Below are 21,435 nucleotides of genomic sequence, written 5' to 3' on the forward strand. Positions count from 1 at the left end.
GATTATCTCAGGTATCCAGTTACAGTGTTGGAAAGTTAACACACTTTCTATTTAAGGCACTGTTCATTTCCCTAGAGAATACTATGATGCCACACATGACCTTATGTATCAAATAGCCAGTCAAAAAATCTGGGTTTCACCTCTGCCTCTGTGAATTATATGCCATGTAGATTCCTCATCTGCATAATGACAATAACAGTACTTGCCCCAGGCAACTCTCAGGGGTGTCTGACAGAACAACTGCTCACAGGCAGGCCTGGGGTGGCTTTCCGGGATCCATGCAGATGGTTTTACAAGACTCTACCTTCACAGCAACATCCTGATTGCTCCCATTGCTAAGCAGGAGCCTGAAGCTCTTCCCTGATATCCAGCCTCCCCAGGCTGATGGGCCGATAAGGCTCTGAGGCTCTGCTGGACCCTTGCTCCATTCCAGGCTTTGGTCTCTGATGGGCATTGAGGGGCCCTTGGGTTGAGCGGCTTCTCTTCTACTAGCCAAGTTGCCTTTTCTCATACATCCTGGCCTCTCTGAACCAACATGGCTTTAGTATTGGTTGACCAGATGTCCCCTGATACCAGTAGGGGACAGGGAAAGTGAAGAGACATGATAGGGGGGACACTGCATAGAATAGCAGTATGTGGGGCTCTTCTCTGGCCATCCCTCCTCAGGGGTCCCTACCACTCACTAGTGGTGGCTCCTCTAGCCTTTCACCAGGTAGGGGTGGAGGCTCCTACATCATCTGTTCCTCTCAGTGGGACATGACTGTGTGCCAACCAGCCACAGGAGGGCTTGGCTTTGAAAACCTGGGGATGGAAGCCCCTTCTTGGCTTCCTTTAGAAGCTTAGGGAAACTGAGCAGTATCCCCAGGAACAACTCTGTCCAAGAGCTGCTGCTTACTGTCTGGATGGACCTTCTAGCTCTAGAGTCAGAAAGAGCTCCTTCTGCCTTAAACTTGAAGCTCCCAGGGGTGATTTACAAGGGGCTGAGACTTAGCGAAACACTAGTGAGGACTTTGGTGGCTTGGTAAGGGGGAGTGGGCTGTGCTGGAGATGGCCTTGGCTCTGGAGTAAGGAGGGCCCAGGTTTTACTCCCTGCCACTGAGTGATGGTAGTGGAATATTAGTTAAAACAATATCATTTACCATCACCACAAATCATGTATCCTGGGAGCCCACAATTCAGCTCCTGAGAAAGGATGTGAGTGCAAGGAGATTTGCACTGGGGGGTTTCTGGTAGTAAATATTGTGAACTTGTCACTACTCATCGGTAGTGGTTATCTCACACAATGGACTCACAAAGAATGGGGCCTGGGTACGCCTGCCTCACTGCTACAGAGCCATCTTCAGGGGTGTTTGTGATGAGAAGGACAAGGTTGGGCATACTAATTGTGCTCTGCACACCCTTGTACATGCATAGAATATTCAGAGAAATGGACAAGAAACTGACAGTCAAATTTGGCCCTGAGAGCCCACCGGGGGGGATGCGGGCAAGATTTTTTTCACTGTAGATGTCTTTGTAAGATGGGCATTTATGCCATTTGTATGTATTCAATTTGTATGAGATTTAAGTCAGGTGCTGGTGGCTCATACCTGTAATTCTAACTACTCAGGAGACTGAGATCTGAGGATTACAGTTCAAAGTGGCTCAAAGTGGTAGATTGCTAGCTTGAGCAAAAAACTCAGGGACAGTATCCAGGCCCTGAGTTCAAGCCATGACCAACAAAGTAAGTAAGTAAGTAAATTAATAAATTAATTAAGCCAGATCTCTAGCATCTGAGAAGTAGGTGATTGGGCGAGTCACATACCCTTGCTGTAAAATCAGGTAAGATTCCAGCCACTGTATGGATCTGAAGATGAGAACAAATGTAAAAGAAGGGCCTTGTGCAGGTGGAAGATACATGAAGGGATTTCAAATATGGTGCTTCCAGATGGATTAAATTACAAAATGTGCATATCTGCATGGGAGAATGATCCCAGGCTAGAAAATATGGTGATTTGAGAACAAGAATAGCTTCTTCCCTCTCTTTACTCCCTTCTGGGCACCTGGGTTGTGGCACAGAAAATTTTTCTGATTTAAGTGCAAGTGATTTTAAGGGCAAATTTGCACTGACATTTAAGTGATTCCAGCTGGCCTTGGGAGCAAAGGCAGAGAAGACAATTTCCACCAGAGGGCGCTCCAGCTGCTGTGTGCCTTCCCGTCTCATTTCTGGATGTTCCTCTCAGGCTGCCAGAATGTGACAGATTTTGCCAGGGAAAATGTTTAAGGTGACCTTTTCCCTGCTTGCTAAGGCCACCAAAATACATTGCTTCGTTGGTTCCCATCAGGCCTGGAGGGATTTATCTTCACTAAAAGTACTGCCGAGTTGGCATAGCAACCCTGGGTATACGCATGGAGTATGCACGTGTGTGTGTGTGTGTGTGTGTGTGTGTGTGTGTGTGTGTGCATGCATGGTGCACACTTGTACATATACATGTGTGTGGGAAAGCCTAGGCTGTGAGGTTGTCAGTCAGTTTATTTCTGCCTGGTGAATGACTGGCCAGGAGCAGGCTTCTCTGCCCATGATGGAATTGGCCATAGGACCTACACCTCATATTTGCAGAATGTTTCACATTCTCACATTGCCCATCCCACGCTGAAACACTGCTCTTCCTCCCCCATGTCATACTTCTCAGCAGCTATCTGAACACCCAACCTCTCTCAAGGCAGGAGATTCCTGAGCAAATGCCCTCCAATGCGCCTCGTCCTTGCTGACCCCCACATCTAATATGTTGTGTCTACCTCCATGTCCATAGGGGACACTGAGCTGGAAGACTTCTATTTGTTTCATAAGAACTCCTGGGTGGCAGTGTCATGGGAACTCATGGCTCCTGAGTGTCAGATTCCTCCTATAATGTTGTGAATTCCAGGGTGAATGAAGAAACTGTCCACAGGATTCCTGGCTTTGTGAGTTCTTGTAGGTTAGGGAGAATACTGGGAATGGCATCAAGGGTTGACTCTTGCCACTGGCTGTTGAGGTGCAGAATGGACAGGACTTGGGTTTTCTTATTGTGCTGACAATAATACTAGCCACTAACACTAACATGCCCTAGGGGTCAGGCACACTTCTAGGTGCTCTGCATACATGAACTCACTTAATTCACCTGAAAACTCACCCTACTGTACGGGACCCATTTGTTGCATGGATAAGAAAACTGAGGGACAGAGAGGCAAAGCCACTCATCCAAAGACACACCCCTGGTAAGTGGCAGGGCTGGAAACTGAGCACTGGAATCCCAAGGATTGAAACCAGTTCTCTCAGGTTCACAGAACCTTTTCAAGGCACCCGGATGGAAGACGCTTCCATTTCCCAGGAACAAGAAGCAGGAATCCAAAATGCACACATGCTTCCTTTTTAAGGTTCTCCTGAGCCCTGGGCAAGCAGTGCCCAGTATTAATATTCCGCACAAATATTAAAAGCAAAGCATCTTAGTCAGGTACCAGTCATTCACACCTATAATCCTAGTTACTCAGGAGGGTGAGATCTGAGGATTGTAGCTCAAAGCCAACCTGGGCAGGAAAGTTCATGAGACTCTTATCTCTAATTAGCCACGTAAAAGCCAGAAGTGGAGTGATGGCTCAAGTAGTAGAACACTAGCCTTGAGAAAAAAAAAAAAGAAGCTCAGGGACTGTGCCCAGGCCCTGAGTTCAAGCTCTAGCACCAGCGCACATGCACAAAAAAGCAATGTAGCTTGGTCATATGCCTAGAGTCAGAGACATATCTGTCTGGATCTGGGTGCAAATACGTATGGTAGGATCTGTCCAGTGCACTGCTTCTCCAGTGGGAGTGGTGCTGGGAGGGTGGTACTCCGCTTACCTGGTTCTGCTGGTAACAGGAGGGTGAACTGAAACTGCCCGTGGAAATGGGCAGAAAGCCCCAGCTGGCATTTCTTTATTATTTCCTATTTCTTTTCTTTTCTTTCTTCTTCTTTTTTTTTTGAGTCAGTCCCGCAAGCGTTCAGACCCACGGGCTCCCTGCAGGCTGTGCACTGAACCTGCCTTTGAATGCAAGACTGAGTCAGAGCAGCCTCAAAGGGCCCTGCAGGCAAGAGCCATGGCTCAGAAAGCACCTGCACAGCTGGGCGCACCTCTGTGCTGTGTCTTTGAACCTGGAGTGAGCCACAGGTTGCAGGCCCGCTGGAGAAGAGTGATAAAGGCCAGTGACAGCTCAGATTCTTGTGGGAATGAACAGGATAGTCGTGTGAATGTGGGGCTTGGCCTGACTCTGAAACCCTGGTGATTCTACATCCATGTTGGCTATGGGGTAGGAGGTCTCTCTGGATGGCCATCTATCTGCCCAGGATACCACCTCATTCTCTGTCTCCAGTTAAAGCTTTTACAGACTCTGAGGGCTGCAAAGAAGTAGTAAGCACAGGACGGTGACCAGAGTTTGTATTTGTAATGGGGATGGACATGGGCCTGGACAGGGATCCTGGGGCCTTAGTCACCTCAAGCCGTTCATGTGCTCACAGCTGGGGAGTCGCCTTAGCTAGGTAAAACATTGGTGCTATTGTCCATCTCCATCTGCAAGATGGGATTATGATTCCAGATCCCTTCATGTTAGATGTAGCTGTGAGACTTGCTTTGGTGGACAAAGTGTGAATGGAAGTGATATACTTTATTTCCAGCAGAAGCCCTATTTTTCTTTTCCTCTGCCATAGAAATATCAGTGCTCCAATTGGTAACATCTGTGCTAGCCTGGGTCCCAGATGGCCTGTGATGGACACACAGCCCAGTGAGAGAGAAGTCTGGTTTTTCAGTCACTGAAGTTTTGGGGCTATCTGTTCATGCAACATTATCTAGCTGATACTGACAAATACTTGGATAATTGGGCTATTGAGTTTGGACCAGTGCATCATTCCACTAATGTCTTGTGCATTCAAGGGAGCCATTCATTCACCTAATTAAAACACAAAGAATTACAAAACTGAATCTTTGGAGCAAGCACTGAACACGTCATTGCAGGCCACGGGGGTAGGGGGAGATATTTGAAAAGTGACTCGAGTCTGCTGAAACCCTACTGCTTGTTCTACCTAGTTTAGAAGAAGAAAGCACCTAAGGAATGGCTGAAGGGAGGTGCTTGTGCTTAATTCTCCAATGAGTGGATGCTAACTGCTGCCTTTCCCCTTCAGCTCACTAAGATGCAGGAGCACTTAACGTTGTGGACCACCTCAGTAAAGAGAAGAGCTTTGCCTTCATGTGTCTATAGTTCCTATCCTCAGCCACACACTAGAAATACTGGAGCTTAATACTCCACAACAACTAATTCAACACTTCTGGGAACAGAACCTAGGCACCAATCTGGTTATTCTACTATGATTCCAGTATGTAGCCATGTTGAGACCCACAGTCATGAACAGCTATTCTGTTGGTATCTTAAAGTTTCCATAAGATTTCTATATTCTCTTTGCTCTTTTTCTTTTTCTCATCCAACTATATGTGTGTGTGTGTGTGTGTGTGTGTGTGTGTGTGTATTTAAATAATGTGACATCAAGCTTATTGGCTCTTCTATTTGATCTATAGTGACCTCTACTGCATTTTAAATTTTGCTTAGTATGCTTTTCAGCTCAAGGATTTGTTTGGTGTTGAAAAAAAGTTACTTTATTGTTTCTGTTAAGTTTCTCTGTTAAGAGTAGTGAATCATTTATTTGGGTTGTGTGGAAACTCACTGAATTTCCTTAAAATTGCTACTTTGAGTCAATCAGAGTTTACACATCATGATTAATTGCTTCATGGTTGGTTTCTGGCACCTTATTTTGTCAGTTTGATAAGATGATGTTATTATGAAAGTTTTATTTGCTTGTTCACATATGGTGGTGTCTGCACATTGAAGAATTGTTTATTTCAGTCTTCATATTCTGGCTTTGTTGGTGCCTGTCCTTCCAGAAATTTTAATCAGTCTGCTTATTTTCTCTGACCCTGTCCTGTGTTCTCTTATGCTATTTTAGTACTAGATGGTCCAGATTGGCTTCCAGTCTGCAGTTGGTGTGTTGTCACTGTTTCGGCACCAGAGGGCACCTCAAGTCTGTTTCTCCCACATCTATGGTAGATGTGGAATGACCTGATGGAGTACTTTAGAAAGGGTAGTCTATTCCAACAAACTTCAGTGTGGGGCCTGGGAGGGCTCCAATGCCTTGTTAGTCACTGGCCTTGGTTAAGTGCTATGAGATTCTGCCCAGTTTAGGCCTCCTTATGGAGGCCCAAAGGAACCACAGGCTCCTATTCATCCACTTGGTACCTTCCTCCTCTCCCAAAGCAGATAATTATTATCTCCAAGTTGTGTTGCATAAGATTGGGGGAGGGATGGTACAGGCAGTTCTGTAACCACCAATGTTGAAACACTGGGTTTTACCCGAAGTATATCAGCGGGGATATGGACTGCCTGCCATTGTCATGGTCTAAGAGCACTGCTATCAGCCACAGTAACGCTGACTAGAATGGAAGTCATGTTAATTGGGACCATAGATCCGTATCCAGTACCTTGATGGTCCAGAGACTATCTTGGGTCCAGAAGCACAACTCTGAGATTGAGATCTTCCCAGTCTTGAGTTTTACTGGCTTGGCTCTGAATTCCAAGGCAAAGTCCTGGGATTACTTTCATGTTCCATTCCTCTCACTTTCCCCTGGGCTTCTACCACTTATTCTAAAAGACTAAAGGGCCCATGGAGGTGCCTGCTGACATAGCTCATACTTTCCCAGGAGAGTGGAGGGAAGGAGACTCATGTTAGCTTTGAACTCCATTGTTTTCAAGAGGAACTTGGTGGCTGTGTTCTGCAGCGGCTGCCTATCGCCAGACATTCAGCTGGGCAGCTGTCCGTTCTCAGATGTCCAGGTATGGGGAAGCCAGGCTTAAGAGGCTTACCTCTGGGGCTGGGAAGGTGGCTCAGTGGTAGAGCGCTTGCCTTGCATGCATGAGGCCCTGGGTTTGATTCCTCAGCACCACATAAGCAAAAAAAAAAAAAAAAAGAGGCTTACCTCTCTGTCTCGATGGATGGTTGGATGTGAGCCCTTTAGAAGCACTCTTAGATAGTTAACTGCACGTAAACAAGGATTTGGATTCTAGATCTTCACACAAGCAAAGCAGAGTTCATTGAGAGATCCCAGTGCACAGGACTGCAAGAAGACATAGAATTCTGCGCCCTCCACCTGGGCATGGCTTGAAGCATTAGGTAATGGGTGTGTGTAGGGGAGGAGTAGTTATAGATTATATATTCATTTTTTCTCTTATCCAGAATGGTCTTACATAGTTTTTTTTTTGGGGGGGGGTCCGGTCTTGGGGCCTGAACTCTGGGCCTGGGCGCTGTCCCTCAGCTCTTCAGCTCAAGGCTCGTGCTCTACCCCTTGAGCCACAGCGCCACTTCTGGCTTTTTTCTTTTTGCTTATGTGGTGCTGGGGAATTGAACCCAGGGCCTCATGCATGCAAGGCAAGCGTTCTACCACTGAGCCACCTTCCCAGCCCGTGGTCTTACATAGTTAATGCTGGGTAAGTCATAGTCACTAACCAGTGCTAAAAGTGAGGTTCAGGAAGTGAATACTGACCAGATAGAAACATGACCGAAAATGAAACAGTGAAGTCCAATGAACAGATTTGAGGAATTTGTAGGTTTATTTAATCACCTGAGTCTGTTAAAAGAGTTTTATGGTCTCTTTCCATCCGGATATGTTACCCAGGGATATAGGAGCAAACAGAAGGCGCTTAAACCCTCTGTGGTTCCCACAGGAGTGTGAACTGGTTACCTATCATCCTGACAGCTCTGCTGGTGACCAATTCCTCATCAAATCTCTTGATTTTGTTTCTACTGGATTTGACTTAAAAAACAAAACTTAAGGAAAAAAAATCCCAAAACTGTACGACACACTATGTAAAAACGTATACTCTGAGTCCAAATGGAAGCACCGAGCAGTCTTCTTCTTCTTTTAAATAAAAGCACCAGCTTTATACGGTTGCCAAAATGGTTCTCAGATGTTTCTCAAGATTGAAGTAGAAGTGAAAATATGCCACAGAGACAATTTCCTGACATTGAACTCCTGGGATAACATCACAGAGAGATCAGTGTCTGGACAAGAGCTACATGGACAGGGCTGGCCACAGGGAATCCTGAGATGTCATACTCTGCCGAAGTTTCTCAATGTTTCTGTTCCTATGTTTCCTACTTCACATGCTTGTGTACCATATGTGTATACACACACACACACACACACACACACACACCCCACACACTACTCTCCATTTTCCATCCCACAGGGCCAGAAAATGAGAGTCATCAATGTGGAGATCGCCATCTTAAGGTGAAAGGTTAAGACCCACCCCCAAGGGCTTCCGGTTCCCTCTCAAACCTCCCACCATCACTTCCATTTCCTACTGGACTTTCCACTTCTTTCCCTGTCTTCTCCTTCCCACTGTTTTGTTTTCTACTCTTGGAAATGACTAATGATCAAAGCACATCTTCTAGTCCTGCTTGCAACCTGAGGGCCACTTTCTCTACCAAACTGAGGGTGTGGTTGGACAGAAATTCCGCTATCTTCTACCCTGATTTTGCTGTCTGATTTTCCGCGCCCCCGCCCTGAATTTAGGGAGGTGGTGAAACAGGGCTCCTTACTGCACAGGAATTTGCAGTGATTTTTGTTCATTCAATCTAAGCAAACACATAACTGGATTATGGGAAATTGAGAGAAAAAACCAACCAGGACCCCAAGTTCACTGATGGTTTGAGAAGTAGTGAGTGAACTAGGGCCTCTCAGAGCTACTGCTGAGGATCGAGTCCAGAACGCCTCACGAATGGAGATTGTCAAATGTTAAGGTATGTGGCTAGAAAACAGAAGAGTCTTTGGGATGCACTCTCTGAGGTCAGTGCTGGGCTGGTATTGTGACCCTGGCCTACTGGGAAAGGGGAATGGCAGAGTGCTCATGCCTCGGTGGGGTACCGACGGCCTCACATTTTCCTGGTGATAGATGGAGGCATAATTTTTTTGCTCACGAAAGTGCTGTCTCCCAACTTTGTCCTCGATTTTTCTGGGGACAGTGGTTCTTGGGGCTGCACATCTAGTGACTGATGTAGTGATGGTCCAAGGGAACAAATCAAAAGGCTTTTGTAAATGTGGACTCCTGCTCCATTGCTCCCTTGGCTTTGCTCTCCATTTGCCTGTGGAGCATGAGCTGTTACTCTGGGGTAGCCCTTCCAGATTCCTGCCTCAATCCCTGCCACCTCTTCCAACCCAATATGCTACATATGTGTTAACCAAACAAAGAATGAAACCTCTTTGTGGAAGGGTCTGCTGGAAAGTATTTCAAAGCTATCAAAAGATGTGGAAAAAATTATATTAAATAAGCCAGACCCAAAGAAATATAGGTCCTGTGGTTTCCCTTATTTGCAATAATTAGTATATGTCTAGGATAATCTTATCAGATGAGCAGAAAAGCTCAATAGCTATGTACAGATGACCATATAAGATGAGGCTAAGTGAAATGAACCCCATGATATGGACATGAGGTTTTTGTTTGTTGTTTTTAATGTACTATGTGATTTGTTTTTGTTTCTTTTGGATGTTCTTCCTCCCATGGCATATCCCTGTTGACACTAATATTTGATTTTGGTACCTTGCATCTTGTATATACATTTATCTAATTTGGGGAGGGGAAGGGGAATAACAAAATGCTGAAACAAGGACACAAGATGACCCAGTCACAAGACACTGTTGGAAATGAATGATACAACTTCTGGGGAGTTGAGTAGGGAGGTGGGGGAAGAAAGGGATAATAGTAGAAAAACAAAGGAGGAGGTAACAATGCTCAACAAGATATACTCATTACCTTACTGATGTAACTGTAAACCCCCTGTACAGCATCTTTACAAGAAAAATAAAATTAAAAAAAGCTATCTTCTCTGGGTCATCTCTTCTCCAGGGTTGAACACCCCCTTACAAAGCTCACAGTTAAAGAACTACACTGGTTTTGCTGACAAAACATTGCTAGTCAGTCTTGCCTCTGTGCCAAATTCTCCATGTTCCTTCTCTTTAATCTCATACCTCTTATATTTGCTTCATTCTGTACATTTCAAAGTGAGGCTCTAATGTTCGCTTGTGTGCTTCCCTCTCCTCCCTTTATTCTACAAGTCATTCTGTGATATAGCTCATTTGGGTTACAAGAATTCAACTTTATGAGGAATTTCATTTTACATCTTAGCTTATGAAGCATTTTGTTGTTTCCAGGGACCAGTGTAGATTTTTCATGTCTCTTAAGCAGCTGAGGCTGGAGCAAAGGAAGACTCTGTGGTCATCATCACAATGTCAAGTTGTGGCTGCTTTGGAGAATTCTTGGGCTGTTTATGGTAGCAGTGTGTGTGTGTGGGGGGGGGTTTGTCCCAGTACCAGAGCTTGAACTCGGGACCTCTCATTCCCCCTCAGCTTTTTTGATGATTGCTGGTGTTCTACCACTTGAATCACACCTTCAATCCTGGCTTTTTGCTAGTTAATTGGAGAAAACTGTTTACACAGGCTGGCTTTGAATCACAATCCTGATTTCAGCCTCGCGAGTAGCTAGGATTATAGGTGTGTCACTGGTGCCCAGCATGGGAGTGATAACTTTAAACTCGTTTTCTTACTTTTTGCTTCTTTTTTGGTTACAGGTCTGACAACATAATCTTTGAGTGTCACGTAGGCCAAAACAAAATAGAAACCAAAGGCTCAGAACTATTATGTTTTATCTGAGATCCCCTATCTAAGTGAACGTTGAAGCCAGAATACAAGTCCAACTCTTGTTAGCTGTATGTTTAACACACACAATCTTTAGAACTTACACTTATATGTCATATTGAAGTTAGGAATATTTGAATGAGATTCAAACCACGTGTAGGCAAAACTCCAAGGTTCTGAGCAGGCTGTTTCTTATTTATACCAAAATTTAGGTGTGAAATATTTCAAAGAGAAGCAGCTACCAGTAATATCTGTGAGGTCAGCATTCTTATTTATTTTTGGTTGCTAGTGGGGCTTGAATTCAGGCCTGGGCACTGTCCCTGAGCTCTTTTGTTCAAGGCTACTGCTCTATCACTTTGAGTCACAAACTCTGTTTCTGGTTTTCTGTTGGATAATTGGAGATGAGTCTCATGAACTTTCTTGCCAGGCTGGCTTTGAACTGTGATCCTCCAATAGCCTCCTGAGTAGCTAGGATTACCGGTAAGAGCCACCGACTTGGCTCAGCATTCTTATTTAGAAATACAACCCTAACTCAGGGAACATTGGCTATTCTTGGTGTCAAACCGCACACATTTCTACACACCTTTCCCCACCCCGCAGCTAATCGCTGAAAAGAGAGTTTTCACAGAATGGGTCAGGTGAGACCAGCTGATGGGAATTCATGGTCTTTCTTCCTTGCTGGCTTGTTTTTAAGGCTCTGTACTTGTAATCAATCATATTGACAAAAAAAAAAAAAGACACACACCAGTGTTACAAAACCTTGTATTAATCATTTCCCTTCACTTTCAATATAATGTTGATATGAAATATAGCCATGATTCTTAGTTGCATGGGAGGAAATGAGTAATAAATACATTGTAGCAAGTTTAACCACAAGGGTGTTTCACTGATAACAACATTTGAAAACTGTACACTTGCAAAGAATGGCATCTTCAAACATTAGTATATCTGTATATCAGTAAAGCTTTTACATGTAACAAACATGCTCTTTCCATATATGACAAATTTAAAAAATATGCATTGCTTGGCAACATGAACTAGGCAAAAATATTTCTCTTGTCACTAACTTTATACAGGAAAACAGGACAAAAGGCATGCATGCATGTACAATACGGATGCCTGCACGAAGCATGCAACAAAAGAAAAGCTTTTTAAAAGTCAGCTTACATTAGGCATAAATACATGGAGGGTTATATATTAATAAGGGAGGAAGTCTTCTGTTTGACATTATTAACATTCCTGTTTTCTTCCGATTCCTCCCAGAGGAATACACATTCACCTTTAAGTAAAGATAAAGGAATTACAAAAAAAAAAAAAACTCACTTTGCAAACATCTCTGATGACTTATAAAAAAAGAAAAAGAAATTAGTGTTATCGTAGCTCCATGTGCAAATGATTTTTCTGCAGCTTCTGCTTGTAACAAGCACACCCAAGCACCTGGGTGAGATGGCTTCTCTGTACCCCGGCAGCAGCAGCGGGGCCACCCCCATGGGGCCTACAGATTCCTCCTCTCTCTGCCTGTCTGGAGGCAGGCCATGCACGGAGCCCAGCTCAGCCCTCAGAGCAGGCTCTGGGGGTTACACATTGACAAACCTCCTGGCTGCAGTAGCTACGAGAAGTGCAGAAAAACAAAAGACCTGGAGAAGGTTCCCACATTCTGTCAGAGGCAGCCAGCAACACCTCAAAAGAAAACGTGGTTTCCCTCAGTGTTGCTTCCGATGAATGGGAGATGGAGCCCAGCTGTAGGCTCCAAAAAGGAACCCCTGATACCCAGGATCTGAGAACTAGGTGCAAGCAGCAGCCCTCGGCACGCAGACCCAGCAGTGTCTATTTTGCTTGCTGGCTCTTGTTGGAAAAAAAAAATTAAATTCAAAAGCATGTGGAAAAAAAAAAACACATACGAGCAGCAATATTTCCTGTCTTGTACACAGTTCGTGTGTTTTTTCCTACTGTTTCTCGTGAGAAACCACTATGAATAAAAAGCACCAATAAAACATCATACATGAAAAGAATATCTTAAGACCACTGTCCCTGGGACAGTGCAGAGATGTCAAGTACACATTGCTTAAATCAGAACAAAGTATGTGTGTTGCGGGGCGGGGGAGGGGGTGGGAGACTCACGTAGTGAAATATATTTTACTCTGAGATTTTTTTTAAAATTGTTGACTAGTTACTTAATATAAAACAGTTGCTTTTTGGTGGGGGAGGGGAGGTCAATGGATAAATACAAAAAAAGGCACTGCCGCTGAATTACTAAATATTCGACTCCACAGCCTGACGCATGCAACTGTTTCTTTTATAAATAAAATTCTTTTGCTTTAGGATTTTTTTTTTGAAATTGAGCTGTATTGCCTGCAGTCAACACAGGACTCAACAATGTAAGGACAGGCTCCTAGAAATTCATCAGGACACCCAATCTAAAAAACAACAACAACAAAAATGAACATACTAATCTAGCAAAACAACTAAGTAGACAAATCTCTACACAGTTCATGAAAAATAAGCTTTTCTTTTTTGTTTTTAAAAAAAGAATTATGTTGTTATTAATATCAGACTTTATCATGGTTACCAGCCATAGCAATAAGTAACATATCCAAAATAATATCTGTAATAATTGGATAACCATTGTTTCTATGTTCAGTGAAGGAATAGAAATTCAGATTCACAAATATTTTAAGGTTTTCTTCCTTTTAAAGGATTCATGCTAACGTGATTGTGTTCACAATCTGTTTTCTGAATAACTCAAGTCTCTATGGATGTGTGTTCTGCAGCAGAACCCAATGCGTTCCCCTCTCTCTCTGAGCCATGTAATACTATTGCTCTCCTCTCAATTAACTCTCTCTACATCCCTCCATACACATCCTCAATCCCTCAGGCCTCACTTTTGGCCAATCAACATTGTGATCTATTCTTCCTGCCTTACACCTGCAACCACCCAGCCCAGCACATTCCTCTACACAAGCTTGTTTACAAAAAGGACATGGAAGATGGATGTTAATGGCACTTGGTTTAAGACTCAACTGAAAAATGGCTGCCTCTTTCTGAATATGGATTTGCATCTTCAGGATGGAGTCAAGAGAGGTCTGAACCTTTTTCTTCCTCCCTTCGTTTTCAATGTACTTAATAAAATGGTAGATTCAAGCTTTCAGTGCTCCGGAAAGGCTCTTAAGGTACCTTCAATGTTTTGGACTGCAAAAAGACTTTGACAACTTTACTGCAACATCCAAGGCTGTTGCGCCATGTATATTTTTAATCTTAAAGATAAAAGAAAATCATTTGGATTTTTATTAAGGACCTTTAAATCCGTGTGTTCTTCATTAACTTAAGAAAAAAAAAACCTACCATAAGTGAGCAGTCATTTTCATGGTCTGATCTCTTTAATTTTAACTCTAACTTCACTTTGGAGAAAAAGGGGACCATCTTACCCATTTGATAAACAAGCCTGAGCTCGCCTCTGGCTGACATTTATACCATCATTTACACAACCCAATTTTCCAGTGCACAGCACAATTTCTTTCTGATTTCCTCTAATACCCTCCATTGCATCAAATTCCTAAAACACTGTCTTTCTTGCCCTTAAGAAATAGAGCTATTACGCTGTGGTACCATAGTTTGTTAATCTCTCACTGTGTAATGAGTGTTTTTTTTTTTTTTTTCCTCCCTTCTGTATGGGGAGAGAAATTAGCCAACAATAGAGTAATTGCTGACTTATGATGTATTGCGTAGGGCCATTGTTTCTATCATGACATTAACTATCCCTCTACTTTCACCCATTCCACATGCTCTCTGACACTTACTGACCGATCCATGATACACGGTTCTTGGACCTTTCTGCCCTCCTCAGCAGGAACTGAGTAGAGGGGTTGGACTCCAAAAATCTCAGGTTCTTGTGAACCACCCCACTATACATGTTTGGGGATAAGACCCCTTTGCAAAGAAAAACCATCCATCCTTAATTTTCTTCCTCCATTAGAACCTGTACCCACCTGGTGACTGTAGAGAGAGACCAGGAGGGTGTGGATGAAACCCCTGGGTCAGGGGGAAAGAAGATTGGTCTTTGGATGAGAAGCAAATCCAGCTCAGAAAGAGGCTACAAGCTTTGTCTGGAATCACTGGGTGATCTGTGAGCAAATCCATCACTGATCACATGGTGCTGTCATCCTTGTGTGCTTGCCTAGTGCTATGCCCATTCGTGCTACATCATCCTCATCCTTCACCTCTACCCACATGCTCCTCCACCTAAAGGTGAAAGACAGCAACTCAGGCCTACATGACTGCATCCATCTTCCCAAGAAGCAGCGTTTGCTTGGCAGCTGTTTGAAAAGACAACCCTGCTGCTATTATAAAAATAGAGAAAAAAAATGAATCCCTAACAACAATAAACTCTTTACAAAAACCATAGTAGGAAGAGAAGTTCTACCCAAATTCTTTACATAGTATGTACCCTTTTAAAGTTCTTATGTAAACAATACACAAATCAAAAGTTTATCTGAAATTTTGCTGGAGGGAATTTCTTCCTTCTTGCTCCTGTTGTCATGTGGCCCTCTCCTGCAGCTTTCAAAGCAGGGGCCTCTGGGAAATTCCATCAGGGGAGACATACGAAAAGTGAGCCGCCATATTGCTTTGGTCGCATGTATCCATCATCTGTGGCCTGACAGAGAACTCGGGCTGTCTGAAAAGGCTCCCCAGGGCTTGAGCTCTTGCCTCTCTCCTGTGTCTCTCTTGTACGTACCTCTTTCACGGCAGGATTATCCTCCTCCCTCTTTCCAGGAAGTCACTTGCATCCCTCAACTCCCTTCCCTCCCAGTCCCATATTTCCTTAGAATCCCCCTCCCCTCCCTGCACACCAAACCATCCCATGACAGAGACAAATGACAACATCACCAATCCCAGGTCTACTGATATGTTTACAAGGATGACCTACGCTCTCACAAAATCAAAATGGGCGAGGGACCAGGGGGAAAAGACTGCAAAGTATCTTGGAGGATTCTATGCAACCCTGAAGATGTCTGACACTGGGCCCGCAGCAGTCGATTTCACGGCCAGCGCGGTCACTCTCATCTTCAGCTTTTAGATTGTGGAGGTTCGGTCAACCCCGTCTAGAAAAGAAAGAAGCACACAAGGGACATGGGTGACAGTTGCAGGTCAGCCCACTAACACCAGTACCTTGGGCCTCTCAGCCTCTTGAGATAGATTAATGCTTTACTCATTCAACCAACCACTGGGAGTAGCCATTTTTCCCCCTAGGAGCCATATTGAGTCTGGGCTCCAAGATGAAAAGACCTAATAATCCTTCCCTCCCAAGTGCTTACCTTCTAGGCAGGATGCAGACAAGAGGAGTGATAATTTCTATAAAGGACTATGGTGCAAGACAGCAGGAACATGAAGGATGTCTAATGTCCTTGGAAATCAAGAACCATCTCAACAACTCCTCATCTTCTGTGTGCCGTCTATGTGTGATAACTGGCTTTGAGAGAATAGATGTGTGTGTGTGTGTGTGTGTGTGTGTGTGTGTGTATGTGTGTGTGTGTGTATGTGTGGGTGTGTGCACACCCACCTGCATTAGGATAGTGCAGTGTATTCTAGCTGGGCTCCTGGAATATTTATGAATGCCAAACCTTCACAGGTTTGGAAAGCTGGAAACATGGAAATCTCACCTAACCCAACTCAAGCTGCATTTTCCCCTGAATTCCAACCCTATGATGCATCTCTGCAGGGTGACTGTGTTCATCTACAGGACAGGGCCAGTCAGTCCAGATCAGCTATTTATAGTAGTGCACTGACAGCTTTCAAGGGATACCGTTTACATGCAGCCATCATAGATTATATGGTCCTTTGGGCAAACTTCCAATACACACCAGCTCAGTGCCCTGAGAAAGTCATTTGTACAATCTCCATCTTGGCTACAGTGAGTTGGTAAGTCCCATGGAAGGGGAAGTAGAGAAGGTGAGAAGGAAGAACAAGATGAAGTACATATACAATAAATCAGAGAAGGGACTATGTCCTCTTCTCTACAGCCTCATTTCTGTAGTCAGAGGTATAGCTGCACATGGAGCCTGTCTGCAGGAGGCGGCGGCCATGACTGGTGGCTGTCTTCCCAGAATGCCTTGGGCTGTGCATTAGGAGGGAAAAATCCCACAGAGCTGGATGAAAGCCTAAATAATGACTCACAAACCAACATGACAGATACCAAGCACCTGGGCTGGTCATCAGGATGGGGTGTCCCAGGAACTTGACACCTTCTTGCTGAGGTGCATGCATTTTCCTTTCCCCTACTTATCTGTGTTCCTGTAAAATGACAATTCATTGGCATTTGGTCCCCAGCAAGATCAACTTCCTGGCACCTAGAAGGGGTTTGGCTTAGAGATAGGTAGTCATTGTGGGAGGGCATACTGCCACTGTGTCTACCTATGCTACCTACCCTGAATTCAATTTGCATTCTCTACCCAGGTTAAAAAAAAAGCAATAAAAGAGCTGGGCCCTGATGGCTCACGCCTACAAGTCTAGTTCCTCAGGAGGCTGAGATCTAAGGATCGAGGTTCAAAGCTAATTTCTGTGAGTCTCTTACCTCCAATTAACCATCAGAAAACTCGAGTGGATCTGTCTCTCAAAGTGGTAGAGTGTTAGCTAGTCTTGAGCAAAAAAGAACTCAGAGACAATGCCCAGGTCCTGAGTTTAAGCCCCATGACCAACAAACACAACAAAAAAATAATCAGTAAAAGGTTTTAGGAGATGAATAAGATGACAACAACTACAACAAAAATGGAGCAAAACAAAAAAACAACCAACCATCAGTTCAGAGAGGTATTCTGTAAAAATAGAAAAATGGGCTAGAAAATGAAGTCATTTCAATGCAATCTCCCTTTAATAAAGAACATCTGGCATTCTTGTTACTAATGATAATAGTGTACTTAGCAGTTGGATAAGAGTGTCCACATGCCAATTATCCATCAGGCCCTGGGGAGTCAAACATGGAGCTGAGGCTTCTCACCCCGCGGTGAGCCAAAGAGCCCAGGGCTGGAAATTTTGCTATCAGAGGAATCATAGGCTATGGTATTTATACCTGCCTTGTTCTCTTGGTGGATGTTTTCAAGGTCCATCCTTACAGTAGCATGCACCAATACTTCCTCCTTATTCATGCTACTGCTGTACCTCATGTTGCTGACCCAAATACAGATATATCAGATGCCTGGCTGTCATTCTTCCTTAGGGGGCTGCTGACTTAATCTTTTTTATGCCAGTACTGAACAAGCTTGAACTTAGGGTCTGAGTACTGTTCAGTCAAGGCTGGTGCTCAACCAACTTGAGCCACAGCTCCACTTCCAGCTTTTTGGTGGTTCACTGGAAATTAAGTGTCTCATGGACTTTCCTGCACAGGCTGATTTCAAATCACAATCTTCACATCTAGCCTCCTAAGTAGTTAGGATTACAGGAGCGAGCCACTGACACCACACTGCTGACACCATCTTAATAAGATGGAGTAGAGCAGCTAGTGCTCTCCTGCCAGAGGTAGCAGGGATGGTCCAAGGATGCAGTAAAATGTCTAGGATCAGCACAGTCAGGGAGCGAGCAGTGGTTTGCAAACAGGATTCCCCGGAACTCTGGGGCAAGTCCCAAGAGAAGCTAGATCTTTTCACTGTTTGGCCTGAAACCCTGCGCAGTCACCATGGCAGATGGAGGCCATCAGCTCCCCGACCCCTACACTGAGGTCAGGTGGATGAAGTTCCGGACTTCTTACTGTGCATCACGTATAGCTTGGTTTCAGGGTAAGATGGCGTTTGAACGCCATCTTTAGTCTACAGGGATTCAACATCTCAAACCTCAGGTATAGACAAAGCTCTTGGCGGGGGTAGCTCACAGAAGCCTTCCTGCCTACTGCTGCCAACAGGTGGGTGGCCCAGCTCTTGGCCTATGACTCAAGTCGCCTCACTGGCTGTCGGTGGTGAAGATAATTGGGGACATAGCTACTTTGGGGGGTACCTCCTAGGTGCACTCCGCAGCCCACGGTCCTGGCTCTGCTGCATGCAGGGCACATGGAACCTGTTTCCTGTCCCTTCATTCAGTGAAGGACAGTTCAGACTGTGTGGGCCTGCAGGCATCATGCAAGCCATTTGCAACAGGGAGACAGGAAAACAAGCAGGGATCTTTGTTTCAAAAACGCTATTTTTAGAGTATGTTGGGATATGCTTGGGCCAGCCCTGGGGATCCAGCCCCGGGGAGGAAAGCAGCCAGGGTTATGGGAGACGTTTCCACTAAAAGCTCCATCCTGTGTGCCTGGTACTTCCAGTCCCTGTGTGTAGCTGCAGCAGTGGTTGTGGTGGGTTCTGGTGTGCTGCATGGGACCCTCATTGTGTCTCTGGTCTCCAGGTCTGGGACTTGCCTCCCATTGAAGCCCCCCCCCCCCAGCACCCCTGCCAACCTCTCCTTGTCCCTTTCCTGTTCCCTTGAGCTGCTGCCAGAATGCAGCAGCAGATGGCCATCACTGTCCTGGGGACACACAGGGGACACACTCACCTCCCAGGGCATGCTCGGTCATACTGAGACACAAGGACTCCAGCCGATTGTTGATGTCAGGTTCAGTCACAGGAAGCTGGAACTCTGCAGGGGACCAAGGGCAATGTTGGTGAGGGGGAGTCTGAATCGTGCACAAGGCCCTCCAGCTCTGTCTGCTAGGATGAGGGTCTGGTATCCCTCCCTCACATGACTCAGGAACAACCTTCAGGGCCAGGATGAAGGACAACCAACCTCTGAGTGTTAGACATAGTCCATCCTGGGCACAGGTGTCTGGAAGAAAACTGGTGGCTAAAAATAGCCAGTCATAGTCACAGTCTATCACTCTCATTCTGCTCAGAGCCCTCCAGCAGCTTCCCATCAGAGTAGAAGCCAAGCCCCGGGGTCATGGCCAGCAAGGCCCCATATGATCTAGCCTCTTGACACTTCTGTCTTCATAAACTCCTCCCCCCCCCCCACCGCAGCCTTGCTCAATCCTGAGCCCATTTCTACCCCAGGGCATTTGCACTGTTGTGTACTCTGCCATGGATGCTCTCCTGTCTCACTCTCTTCCTGCCTTCATGGCTCAGGTTCTACCATCTTCTACTGTATACCCCTATACGTACATACATTATCCCTTCCCCTTCTGTCTTTTCCTTCCTGGCCCCCATCCACATCTGACACATTGTGTATTTAGTCTCTGTTCCTCCCGTGGAGTGCTCCCATCTCTGGAGTAGGTCTTAGAGTTGCTCCCTGTGCCGCCAGCCAGCCTACGGTGTTTCTGCTTCATTCAGAGTTACAGGGTAGGAACCTGTGCCTCTTCTCAATGTGAGATCGCTGGACGCTTTAGATGCACCAGCTCCTTCATCTGCCCAACAAAATGCAGTTCCTAAGTGGGACTCCGAGAGGCTCGGTCACCCATCAAGGCCAGCCAAGCTGATACAGATCTGGGACAAGACCTGGATCTGATTCCAGAGTCCCTGTCCTTTTGCAGATGACTGCAGGTGACGGTAGCCACTCCTACTTCAGTAGGAAGGCTGAGAGACCAATTGGAGCAGGCACTAGGGTTCTGGCTCCAACACCCTACCACGCCATCGGTACCTCCTCCAGCTCCCCAGCGGGAGGCAGGCTGTGGAGCCTCCTCTGCTTTCCGACTAGGGCTCTCAGGCTCAGCAGCAGTCCGTCCCTCATCCTACAGAGCCTCCACATGTCTCAGCTTCCACAAGCACCCCGCAGACAGCCACAGTGATTTCCTGTCTCTGCGGGTCCCAACACACCCAGCCCAGACTCTGCACAACTCATCAGACATATCTGTGCAGCAAGGAAAAGGACAGGATCAACACGTAGAAGGAACCAGGTACTGGTGGCTCACATCTGTAATCCTAGCTACTCGGGAGGCTGTGATCTGAGGATTATGGTTAGAAGCCAGCCTAGTTAGAAGAGACTGTGAAACTCTGATCTCCAATTAACCACCAGAAAGCAGGAAGATGCAAGTAGTAGAATGCCAGCTGAGAGAACCCAGGCCCTGAGAGTTTAAGCCTCATTACTGGTACACTGGCACCCCCCCCCCCAAATAACCTAAGAACTGTGAAATCCTGAGGGCATGGGAGGTGGAAAAATATCCCAGACATAGGGTGTGGCCCAGGTGACTGAGAAATCTCCACAGTACCACTGCCTTCCTCTGTGACCTGGGAAGCTGTCTCTGTCCTTGGGTCTTAATTCTACCTGACCCACTTCAGGAAAGGGAGAGGGAGGAGGGGAAGCAGGGGAAAAGAGAAGAAGGGAGGGAGGGAAGGAGGGAAGGAGGGAGACACAGAGGTGTGGGATAAGAAACGGGATAGGAAGTTGAAACCAATGACTAAACCAGAGCATTTGTTTAGCGATTCATTACAAGCTTCTTTTGAAATTTGGATTTCCCATTTCCAGCTGATTCAGAGGCAGATGTCCCTTCTATTATTTAAAATTCTCAAAGAGAGGCTTGGCCAAAATGGATTGATAGGAGTGAGCACTGGGGAGCAGTTAGTGCTCTTCTGGTTACTAGTTCCAGCATGGATGGCTTTGGAAGACCAGTGGGCCAATTCCTGAGTGGCGGGGTGCCAGTGGGGCGTCCAGGGAAATTGGAAGTCAAAGGGAATGGCAGGAATCTCTCCTGCCTCTAGCCATTACTTGCTGCTCAGAGCAGGGGTGCGGGGCAATTAGACAATTCTAGAAGGCAGAGTA

At 45.5% G+C, this 21,435-nt stretch overlaps 1 protein-coding gene across 6 annotated transcripts in view; it reads right to left on the reverse strand.

The window, feature by feature from the left end:
• Positions 1 to 15,614: 15,614 nt before the first annotated feature.
• LOC138805128 (protein Smaug homolog 1) overlaps positions 15,615 to 21,435 on the reverse strand; it is a 229,763-nt gene continuing 223,942 nt past the window's right edge. For all 6 annotated transcript variants that reach the window (XM_069989727.1, XM_069989725.1, XM_069989726.1 and 3 more), the window contains 2 exons: positions 19,240 to 19,323; positions 15,615 to 15,824 (listed from right to left, as the gene is read on the reverse strand). In XM_069989727.1, the coding sequence (XP_069845828.1) occupies positions 15,796 to 15,824; positions 19,240 to 19,323 (113 nt within the window). In that variant the 3' untranslated portion in view covers positions 15,615 to 15,795. The remainder of the gene's footprint in view (positions 15,825 to 19,239; positions 19,324 to 21,435) is intronic.

Source organism: Dipodomys merriami, unplaced genomic scaffold, assembly GCF_024711535.1.
Source record: "Dipodomys merriami isolate MVZ:Mamm:240054 unplaced genomic scaffold, mDipMer1.0.p SCAF_388, whole genome shotgun sequence".
Classification (NCBI taxonomy): Eukaryota; Metazoa; Chordata; class Mammalia; order Rodentia; family Heteromyidae; genus Dipodomys; species Dipodomys merriami.